We start from the raw sequence: 12,270 nt of genomic DNA, 5'->3' as shown, positions 1-12,270 counted from the left end.
ACGCCAAAAGAATCATTTGGCGATAGCCACAACCAAAGTTTCAAATTGAAGATTTTTTTGAAGTCTCGTGCAACATGCCAAACCCCAGTGCAATCCTGTGGCACCACCCTTAACAAAAGTCACAAACATGTGAAACCCCAGAGGAATCGTCTGGTTTCAGCTGAAGCTGTATTTCAAAGACAAGTGGCCTCTCGAACTCCAATAGGTTCAACTGGCACCAGCGAGATTTAAAGTCCCGAATTGAAGTTTAACTCTGAAGCTCCGTGGACAAAGTGAATCCCTAATGGAACCATCTGTAATCAGCCAGAAAAACAATCCCAAACTGAAGCTTTCATTTAAAGCCCCTAGGCCACGCCAAACCCTAATAGAATTGTCAAGAACCAGACAGAACAAAATTTTTAAGCTGAAGCTTTAATTTGAAGATCCATGGGCCACTCTAATCCCAATAGATTCAACTGGCGCTAGCCATATCAAAATTCTAAACTGAAGCTTTGCTTAGAAGCACCGTGGGCAACACTATATCTACATGGAATCGTCTGGCGCGAGCTAGAAAATCATTCCAAACTTGAAGCTTCACTTTCAAGTGCCGTGGGTCACGCCAAATCCAAATATAATCCTCTGGCACCATCCATAGCAAAAATTCCGTACTGAAGTCTTAGTTTGAACCCTTTCAGCCACGGCAAACCCCAATGGAATCGTCTGTCGTTAGTCAGGAAAAAGTCTCAAACAGAAGTTATACTTGGAAGCCCATTGGGCCACCCCAACTTCAATAGAATGATCTGGCGCCAGCAAAATTAAAAGACACAAATGGACTCTTTAATTTTGAAGCCCCGTCGGCAAAGTCAAACTTCAATAGAATCACCTGGCGCCATTATAAAAAGAATTCAAACTGAGGCTTAATTTTGAAGCTCCTTGGACCACGTTAAACCTCAAGAGAGTCGTATGGCGGAGCCAGATTACAAGTTCCAAAATGAAGCTTTGCTTGAAGTCCTGTGGGCAACGCCAAACCCCTATGGAATCGTCTCTGACCTCTGCCAGAAAAAAGTCCCAAATTCATGGTTTACTTCCAAAACACCATGGGCAAATGAAAACCAAAATAAGATCATCTTTTGCCAGCAAGAACAAAACTTCCAGCCTGACGTCTACTATTTTAAGCCCTGTGGGCTATGGGAAAGCCCAAGAGAATCACTAGGCGCAAGCCAGAACAAAAGTCCCAAAGGGAAGTTTTACTCTAAAGCCCCGTGGGTCACCTAAAACCATAAATGAATCGTCTAACGCCAGCCTTGAAGAAAGTCCCTTACTAAAGCTTTACTTTGAAGCTCCGTCGGTAGCGTAAAACCCCAATAGAATCGTGTGCCGTCAGTCACAACAAAAGTCCCAAAGAAAAGATTCACTTTAGGCCCTATGCACTACGCCAAACCCAAAGGAAATTTTCCCAGATTGATGCTTAACTTTGAAGCCTTGTGGGCCAAGCGAAACTTTAATAGAGTCGTCAAGTGCCTATCAGAAAAAGTCCCAAACTGAAGCTTTACTTTTAAACGCTGGAGGGCACGCCAAACCCCAATACAATCGTTTGGCGATAGTCACAACAAAAGTTTCAGATTGAAGATTTCGCTTGAAGCCCCGTGGACCACGCCAAACCACAATGCAATCCTCTGGCGACAGCCTTAACAAAAGCCCCAAACTGAAGTTTTATTTGAAACCACGTCCTCCACGGCAAACCCCAATGGAATCGTCATGCTTCAGCCAAAAGGAGTCCCAAGCTGAAGGAATACTTTAAGTCAAGTGGGCCACCCCAAAATCCAATATAATCGTCTAGCGCCCCCGAGATTAAACGCTCCAAACTGAATCTCTACTTTGAAGCCTCGTGGGCAAAGCTAAGCCCAAATAGAATCGTCTGTCGCCAGCTGGAACAGTTTCATACTGAAGCTCCACATTGAAGATCCATGGGCCACTCCAATCCCCAATAGGATCGACTGGCACCAACCGGATTAAGATTCCAAACTGAAGCTTTGTTTAGAAGCATCGTGGGCAACACTAAACCTCAAAGGAATCGCCTGGAGACAGTCAGAAAAAATTTCAAAACTGAAGCTTTAATTTCAAGCCTTGTGGGTCACACCAAATCAAAATTCAATCCTCTGGCGCCAGCCTTAACATAAATCCCGTCCTGTATACATAAATCCAGTACGGTAAACTCCAATGCAATCATCTGGCGTCAGCCAAAAACAAGTCTCAAGCATAAGCTATACCCTGGAACCCAGAGGGCCACCCCTATTCCAATAGAATCATCTCTCTCCAAATTAAAAGTCCCAAACTGAGCCTTTACTTTGAAGCCTCGTCGGAAAAGCGAAACCCTAACAGAATCATCTGGCGCCTGCCAGAACAAAAAGTCAAAGTAAAGCTTTACTTTGAAGCCCCTTGGATCAGGCAAAACCCCAAGGAAATCGTCTGACGAGACCAAAAGAAAATTCCCATACAGAATGTTTATTTTCAAGCCCCTTTGCCTACTACAAGCATCAATAAAATCGTTTTGCTGAAGCTTTAACAAAATTCCCAAACTGAATTTTACTTTCAAACCCCGTGGGCGACGCTAAACCCCAATAGAATCGTTTTTCGCTAGTCAATTCAAAACTCCCACACTGACGCTTTACTGTGGGCCACGCTAGATTCCATTAGAATTGCATGGCGCCAGTCACATTAAAAGTACCAAAGGGAAGCTTTACTTTAAATCTCCATGGGACACGAAAAACCACAATATAATCGTGTGCCGCCAGTCACAAAAAAAGTTCAGAAGAAACAATATGCTTTATGCAGCGTGCATCACGCCAAACCCCAAAGGGAACACAAGTCCCAGACTGATCCTTAGTTTGAAGACCAGTGGATCGTACCAAACCCTAACAGAATCGCGTGGCGCTAACCAGAATAGATGTTCAAGCTGAAGCTTTACTTTGAACGCTATGCGCCACACCAAACTCCAGTACAAGCGTCTGGCGTTAACCACATCAAGAGTCCCAAACTGAAGCTTTGCATTGAACCTCTGTGGGCAACACTAAATCCCAATGGAATCGTGTGATACCAGCCAGAAAAAAGTCCCAAGCTAAGAACAAAACTCCCAAACTGACGCCTTTCTTTGAAGCCCTTTTGACTTCGCGAAATCCCAATAGAATCATCTGGAGCCAGCAAGAACAAAAGTCCCAAATTGAATGTTTACTATGAAGCCTCGTGAGCCACGCAAAATCACAATACGGTCATCTGGCGCGAGCCTTAACAAAAATCCCAAATGGAAGTTGTACTTTGAAGCCTTGTGGGCCACGCCAAACCTTAATAGATTCGTCTGGCGTCTGCCTCAACAAAAGTTTCAAACTGAAACTTTACTTTAAAGCCCCGTGGGCCACGCCAAACTCTAATAGAATCGTCTAGCGTCAGCCTTAACAAAAATCCCAAACGGAAGTTTTACTTTGAAACCCCCTCCGCTACGGTAAACCTCAATTGAATCGTCTGTCATTAGCCAGACAAAAGTCCAAACTAAAGATATACTCTGAAGCCGAGTGGACCATCCAAAACTCGAGAATAAAAGTCGCAAAATTAAAGCTTTACTTTGAGGCCCCCTGAGCCACGCCAAACCCCAATATGATCGTCTGACGGCGGTCAGAACAAAAGTTTCAAACTTAAGTTTAATATTGGAAGTCTATGGGCCACCCCAAACTCCAATAGAATCTCCTGGCGTCAGCCAGATTAAAAGTCCCAAACTGAAGCTCTACTTTGAAGCCCCATGGGCAACGCCAAATCTCCATTGAGTCGTGTAGCGCCTGCCAGAATAAAAGTTCAAAACTGAGGCTTACTTTGAAGCCCCGTAGGTCCCACCAAGCGCGAATAGAATCTCCTGGGCTAAGCCATAACAAGAGTTTCAAACTGAAGCTTTACTCTGAAGCCCCATGAGACACATCATACCACAATAGAATCATCTGGCACCAGCCTTAACAAAAGTCTCAAACTGAAGTTTTAATTTGAAGATCCGTTAGCCAAGGGAAACCCCAATTAAATCGTCTGGCATAAACCAGAAAAAGCCCGAGACTGAAGCTATACTTTAAAGCCCAGTGGGCCACCCCAAACTCGAATATAATCATCTCGTACCAACCAGAATAAGTCTTAAACTTGAAGATTTAATTAAAGCCCCCTGGGCCACGCCAAACCCCAGTAGAATCGTCTATTTGCAGCTAGAAAAAGTCCTAAACTGAAGCTTTTCTTTGAAGCCCGTAGACCACGTCAAACCCCAAAAGATTTGTCTGGCGCCAGCCAAAACAAAAGTTACAAACTGAAGCTTTAATCTGAAGGTCCTTAGGCCACGCCAATTCCCAATAGAAGGATCTGGTGCCAGCCACCACAAAACTCACAAACTGATCTTTCACTTTGAAGCTCCGTGGGCCACTGCAAACCCCAGTGAAATAAAAGTTCCAAAAGTTCCAAAAAGCTCTTGTAAGTCAACCCAAGCACCAATAGAATCGTCTCGCGCCAGCCAGAATAAAACTTCCGAACTTGAAGCTTTAATCTGAAGCCCCCGTGTCACGTGAAATCTTAATGGAATAGTCTGGTGCTAACCAGAAAACAAGTCTTAAACTGAAGCTTTACTTTGAAGCCCCCTAGGCTAAGCCAAACCCCCTTGGAATCGTCTGGTGTCAGCCAGTGAAAATGTCCCAAACTGGTTTTAATTTGAAGCTCAGCGGGCCACCCCAAACTCCAACAGAATCGTCTGGCGCTAGCCAGAATAAAAGTCCCAAACCTGAAGCTTCAATATAAAACCCGCTGGGCCACGCTAAACTACAATATAATTGTCTGGTGCCAGACACACTAAAACTTTCAAACTGAGGCTTTACTTTGAAGCCCTTTGGGTGACGCTAAACTCCTATTTAATGGTCTGGCGCCAGCTAGAACACAATTACAAACAAAAGCTTTACTTTGAAGCCCCGTACGCAACCCCAAACACTAACTGAATCGTCTGCCTCCAGTCAGAAATAAATCCCAAACTGAAGCTTTACATTCAAACCCCGTGGGCCACGCCAGAACCAAGGAGAATTGTCTGTTGCCAGCAAGAGCAAAACTCCTGAGCTGAAGATTTAATCTGAAGCCTTTCGGGCCACGCGAAACCATAGTACAATCGTCAGGCGCCAGCCAGAACAAAAGTCCTAAAGAGAAACCTTACATTCAAGCCTCGTTGGTCATGTAAAACTGCAATAGAATCATCTGGCGTCAGCCAAAATATATGTCCCAAAGTACATCTTTATTTGTAGGCCCAGAGGATAACGCCAAACCCCATAGGGAATCTTCTGGTGAAGCCAGAACAAATGTCCCAAACTAATTCTTTAATTTAAAGCTGCGTGGGCCACCCCAAACTCCATTAGAATCGTCTGGTTCCAGTCGGAACAAGAGTCCAAAATAAAAGCTTAAGTATGAAGCCCTGTGGGCCACGATAAACGTATATATGATCGTCTGGCGCCTGCCACAACAAAAGTCCCAGTGGGCCACCCAAACCCCAATAGAATCGTCTGGTGCCAGCCTTAACAAAAGTCCCAAACGAAAGCTTTACTTTCATGCTCCGTGAGCCACGCCAAGCACAATAGAATCGTCTAGCGCCGGCCAGAAAAAATATGCCAAACTGAAGATAACCCGAGAATCGTCTGGCGCAAGCCACAACAGAAGCTTTAAACTGAAGCTTTACATGGGCCATGCCAAATCGCAATTGATCGTCTGTCGCCAACCAGAACAAAACTCCCTAACTGACGCTGTGAGGAACAGGAATCCCCCATTTGAATCGTTTGGTGCAAATTACAACAAAAGTCCCAAAGGGAAACTTTACTTTATAGCCCCATGGGCCGCGCAAAATCACAAAATAATCGCTATCGCCAGCGGCAACATAAGAGCCAAACTGGTTTAACTTTGAAGTCCCGTGGGCCACGCGAAACCCCAATAGCATTGTCTAGCGCCAGACAGAAAAATTCTACCAAACAGAAGCTTTACTTTCAAGCTCTGTAGGCGACGCCAATCCCACCACCCCCTAAAAAAAATAATCGTCTGAAGACAGACAAAAAAAGGGTTAAACTGAAGCTTTCTTTTGAAGCCTCTTGAGCCACACCAAACCGAAAGAGAATCGTCTGGCGCAGCTTTAACAAAAATCCCAAACTGAAGTTGTAATTTGAAAGCCCATTTCGCTACTGGAATTCCCAATTGAATCGTCTGGCGCTAGCCAGAAAAAAATCCTAAACTAAAGCTTTACTTTGAAGCCCTGTTGGCCACCCCAAACTACAATAGAATCGTCTAGCGACACCCAGAAAAAATCCAGAAAAGAATCTTTGCTTTAAAGGAACGTGGCCCCAGCCTAGCCCCAATAGAATCATCTTGCATCAGCCTTAACAATAGTCCTTAATTGAAGTTTTACTTTGAAGCCCCTTGGGCCACCCCTCAGCCTATTGGAATTCTCTGACCACACACAATAAAAGTCCCAAACTAAAGCTTTACTTTGAAGCCCTATGGACAACATCAAACCCTAATGAAATCTTCTAGTTACAACCAGAAAAAACAAGGTGAAGCATTGCTTTCAAGCCCCCTAGGCCACGCCAACCCACAAGAGAATCGACTAGCACCAGCCAGATTAAATTTCCCAAAATGAAGCTTTGCTTTGAAGCACCTGGGCAACGCCAGACCATAAAGGAATCGTCTGACGCCAGCCAGAAAAATACTCCAAAACTGAAGCTTTATTTTCAAGCCCCGTGGTTCACGCCTAACCCCAATAGAATCGTCTGACACCAAACCCCAATAGATGCGACGAAACGAGATTGAGGTAGATTAACAGAAGAAGTAGAACTGAAGGATGTTGAGTCGTCAACGTATGAGTGCTTTTGGTTATTTATGGAAGAAAGGAAGTCGTTGATGAAAACGAAAAAATGTGCTAGAGAAAGATCATGACCTTGTTGGAGAAAGGGGAAAAGTCTTATCCATCAACAACCGTGGAAATAGATCGTCCAGCGAGGAAGCTAGATATGAGGGAGCAAAGTGGGGGAGGGAAGCCAAAAGAGGGGAGCTTGGAGATCAGAGCCCGATGCAACTCCTTGTCACAAGCTTTGGCCATATCAAGGTTAACAACATAAGATTCTCCAAAATTTTTCATAAGTGATAACCATACATACGTAAGATAGGAAAGAATGTCACCAGTGGATCTCGCCTTACGGAAGCTACACTGGTGATCAGATAAAAGACTGTGAGACTCAAGACGTCCGAGGATGTGGGAGTTGAGGAAAAATTCAAAGACTTTGGAAATGATAGCTATCAAAGCACTTGAACGATAGGTTGAAGAGTTAGAACGGTCGCCCTTTCAGGGATACGCTGTATCAACGTATGCTTCCAAGAAGGAAAAGTTCTGGATTTCAAAGAAGAAACGGAATAGACGAGCAAACACAGGTGCCCGTTCAGAGGCACACTTTTTCAGTGCATTAGTAAGAGGAGCATCAGGGGGCGAAAGAATGCTAGAGTCACCCAAGATACAGTTAGAGGAGAAAAGGAACCAAAGAGAGTTGCTTTGTCTACGAGAGAGACAGCTACAGTACCGTCAGAAAGTAAAAGTGAAGGAAATTTACAGCAACAGAAACTGTTAGCGAAGCCTTAAGCTGGAGACCAGAAAGAACTATCGGTGGATGACGTAGAGAAATTATCCCACCTCCTTTGAACAAAGGAAGTCTTTGCCTCAAGGATAACGTATTTACAATTTCTAAGGGCAGTGAGAAATGCTGAATGGGAGTCAGAGGAAGGAGAGTTTTTCCCTTGTTTGTATGACCATAGAGCAGTAACAGTTGAACCATGGATTGGATGAAGAGGTAATATAAAAGAACGGGTGTAGGATTAGCAAGAGATAAGTAAAGGGGTGAGAATTTCCCTGGCTCAGGAAGACGTACAGACTTTCCGTGCCCATGATTCTTCCCAGAGGGAGGTAATGTCCGCCCTATGGCGAGGATCTTCAACCAGGATGAGGGAGAAGATCCTGCGTAGTCCCACAGGATACCGTGACCATTGCTGCCCCTTCTCCTTCATCATGGTTTCCTCCATATCCTGTAGGGTGAGGGATGGGCGCGTGAGACGGTACAGAACCACCCCAAGGGACCAAATGTCTGCCTTGTAAGGGTCGTATTTGTTCTGCATGAAGACCTCCGGCGCCATTGTGTAGAACGTACCACACACAGTCTTGGCGGGCCCGAAGCCCAGGTGACAAAGGCCGAAGTCACAGAGACTGACGTGGTAGTGTGGGTGACGGGGCCGGCTCTTCACCAGGATGTTCTCCAGTTTGATGTCCCTGTGGGCCACAGACCGGCCATGCACGTATTGCAGGGCGAGCACCAGCTGCTGGAACACGCAACGCACGTGTGAGAGGTCAAAGGATTCCTGGTGGTCGGAGAGGACCTGATTCAGGTCACCCTCCTCGTACAGCTCCATGAGGAACAGGGTGCCCTCCAACCTACGATCGACCTTCAAAACGGTCACCAGGTGCGGGTGACGGAGTTCCTTGGCGCAGTATTCTTCGCGCTCCAGCAGGTGGCTGGTGGTACCGTCACGGTCAAAGACAACCTTACAGGCCAGGCGGCGAGTGAAGTCGTCCGTCGCGTACATGTACACGTTGCCGAAATGTCCCCGGGCCACCACACTCTCCGGCCTCCACACCTCTCCATCGTACTCGATGTCGAGGGGACCCAGCTATAAATGTACACAACGGAGCAAAATCAGATCCAGCACCCGGCTTTTCAGCCGCTCCATCCATCTCAATACTCTCAACAACAGTGTGAATACCATTTTGCAACTTTTTCTGATAATCAAATGGAAAAAAAAGAGTTATGGATATGTTCATCAGAATTTGAGTCGTACAATGGTAGCATGTTGGTTACTGGGCTCGAGTGAGGAGCCTTTGTCTGGCACCACATGTTGGGTTAACGAATATGGTATAGTTCAGAGCAGCAGCTATCGGACCAAACTCAAAATTACCTTACATGACACAGTTCATTACTTATCTAAATCCCACAAACTCTAGTTGACGGGCCACACTTAATGAACTACAGCTGATACACCACAGCTGATGGTCCACGGATGATGGGTCACAGTTGATGGGCCACAGTTGCTGGTAGCCACAGTTCAAGGGACAACGTTGGTAGGCTACCGCTGAAGGGCTACAGTTCTTAGGCGACGGTTAATGGGCAACAATTGATGGGCGATGGTTGATGGGCCACAGTTAATGGGCCATTCAGGAAAGCAACGGGCCAAAATTAAACTGATAATGACAAATTACATTCTGGCAATTTCTCGACCAGAAGACTTTCAGATTTGATTGGAAGATCCAAAATCTTGCTGTAAACTAAATTATCCTATGTAGATGACGAGGAAAAGGATAAAAAAAGAATCAGCAACATCTACAGATCAAAAAAGACTCGTCACACCACAGGATGCGAGAAACGCTTTAAAATTCGGCTGAAACTCGCTCGATCACTTGATTACATAGAAAACAGAAACTCTTTAGTGTTGGATTGATTTTTACGGGCATGTAAGATATCGGTTGAGCTTTCTGTGATGGAGGCATCTAAAGATCAGTATAGGAAATGATACAAAGATATCTTCCTACTGTGTATAGGTGTGTGGGTTGAGGCAGATGCTGTGGACGAACATTAAGACAGGTGTTTGATACAATGAGGTGTCCGTCTCATATAATATGAGAGTTTTGCAGAAAACAGCATCTTCCTTTGCTTTCAATGATTTCTTTATGATGTCATATGAGTGTCTTGCATAACTTGATAAAGACTTGCATTCAAGAGGAAAGTCGTTATACTGGAAAAAGAACTCTTCTTGGATTACTATGAGAAACCGCGTACATACATTTGAGAAGGTGAACGTTATGGGTGGATATACCTTGAAAATTTGAAGACCCAACTTCTTAACCTAAGGATTAGGACGTTAGGCATGATGTAGAACCTACCCTCAGACATAACTTAAGACTTAACTTAGGACTTGAATTAGGAGCCTATCCGAGTCAAGAACCTAAGGACATTACCTACGACTTACAAAACTAGCCTAAGACTATTCAGCTACAACTAGGAATCAACCCAGAATCCTAAACTGATTATGGATTTACTTAACATATCTATCTTAATCTGGGACTGTAAATGAGGACAAGACTAGAAACCTGGTCTAAGGACATGATGTAGGAAGGTTAGTAACAGCTCCTTAGTGTGCCAGCACTTTATTGGTTGTCAAGTTGCACTCCTATGACATCAGGTAGAAGTAGTAGGTAGGATCATTAGATAGAAGAAGTCATTAAGAACATTAGGTAGGAGTCTCTGCATACACTGCGCTAGACTTGCCCTCTGCCAGAATCATGATAAGGATGAAACACTAAAGGCTAAGAAGCGGCACTGGAGTTCTTCAGTTATAGAGACTGTTGCCGTGGCTACCCATTTGAGGGAGTTCTAATTGGAACAGGCATCAGGGATATAGATAGATAGACTAACTTAAGACTTAACCTAGTAACTTGATCTAACATCCGAACGAGCATTAGCCTTACCTTGGCCCTAACCAAACACACTCTGCGAGATATTCTGGAGACAGCATACTTTCGCTATTGTGATGAAATGTTAACTGAATTTTTGTATTATGATTAGATTACGAAACAGTCATAAAGTATCAAGCGAGTGCTAACAATACTAAAGATATTTCTTTCACTTTAGTTTTACTATGGAAATAGAAAATAAAGAAACATCTATATATAACAGTTTTGCTTGCATAACTGGAAAGTGGGTAGCTTTAGAAAAGAACTGGTAGTGATCTGGATAGCTAGGTTTATCATTCCACCCATAAAGACCGTGCGATTTTTAGCATTTTTTCTTACCCTGAAGTAGGGGTAATGGGAAGGGGCAAATACGGGAAAAAAATTGGGTAAAAGTGCGTGAAACACTTCTAGAAATCAACAAATCATATGAAGACTCCCCTCACCTAACTTCTCAAGGCAAACTACATATCCTTTTCTTTTTTTTTTTCTTTTTTTTTGTGTGTATGTGTGTGTGCGTACTTAAAGAAACACTGTGAATGGTAGGATTTGATGTTGCGGTTTGTTCACCGAAATGTTTGTTGCGTTCGCTCTGTTTATTTCTTCCCAGCATATGCTGCCCATTCAGGATAGACCCTACAATCCGGCGGGTGGATCCTACAACCTGGGAAATGGATCCTAGAACCTGAAGGGTGGATACTACAACCTGAGGAATGGATCCTACAACCCGGAATTGATATTACAACCCGGGGATGGATCCTACAACCAGGAAATGGATCCTACAACCCGATGGACGGATCCTACAAAACAGAGGTGGGCACTACAACCTTTGGGTGGATGCTACAACTCAGGGGATGGATCCTACAACCCAGGGTGGAACCTAAAGTCTGGGGGTGGATATCAAGCCCGGTGGGGTGGATGATTCAACCTGGGGGATGGATTCTACATCCCGGGGTGGATACTACAACCCGGGGATGGATCATACAACCCAGGGGGTGGAAACTACAACCCAGGGTGGATAATACAAGCCAGGGGGTGGATGATACAAAACAGGGGGTGGTTGGACCTTACAACCCGGGGTATATATTCTAAAATCCCGGTGATGGATCCTACAACCCGCGGATGGATCCTACAACACGGGGATGAATCTTACAACTTGGGGGTGGATACTACAATCGGGGGTACGGATCCCACACCGGTAGACCAAGAGGATGTCATAAACTTGGGGGATGGATCCCATTACCCAGGGGATGAATCCTACAACCCGGGAGGTTGGATTCTACAACCTAGGAGGCTGGTTCCTACAACCCGTGGATGAATTCTACAACCCAGACATCGGATCTTACAATACGAGATGTGGATCCCACAATTCGGGGATGGATCCTACAACCCGGGGGTTGGATTCTACAACCCGAAAAGACTCATCTTAGAACTAGGATAGATGGACCCTACAACCAGGGAACATGGATCCTACAACCAGGAGGATTGATCCTACAACCCATTGGATGGATCCTACAACTCGGGCATGGATCCTACAACCGGGGGTTGGACACTACAAACCGGTGGATGGATATTGAAACCCAGAATGGGTCCTACAACATGTGAGATGTATCCTACAACCATGGAGATGGCTTTACTACCCAGGGGATTTATCCTAAAACCAGAGATGAATCCTACAACCCTGGGCATGGATCCTGCAA

General features: G+C 44.8%; 1 protein-coding gene across 1 annotated transcript; it reads right to left on the bottom strand.

The window, feature by feature from the left end:
- Nucleotides 1–7,858: 7,858 nt before the first annotated feature.
- LOC139755792 (uncharacterized) lies at nt 7,859–8,863 on the bottom strand. Its single transcript, XM_071674412.1, has one exon. It carries the CDS (start codon nt 8,650–8,652, stop codon nt 7,930–7,932), a length of 723 nt encoding a protein of 240 aa, XP_071530513.1. The 5' UTR covers nt 8,653–8,863; the 3' UTR covers nt 7,859–7,929.
- Nucleotides 8,864–12,270: the final 3,407 nt, after the last annotated feature.

This window comes from Panulirus ornatus, chromosome 20, assembly GCF_036320965.1.
Source record: "Panulirus ornatus isolate Po-2019 chromosome 20, ASM3632096v1, whole genome shotgun sequence".
NCBI classification, from domain to species: domain Eukaryota; kingdom Metazoa; phylum Arthropoda; class Malacostraca; order Decapoda; family Palinuridae; genus Panulirus; species Panulirus ornatus.
Note: the sequence above shows the minus strand (reverse complement) of the source record. Positions and strands in the feature narration are given on the sequence as shown.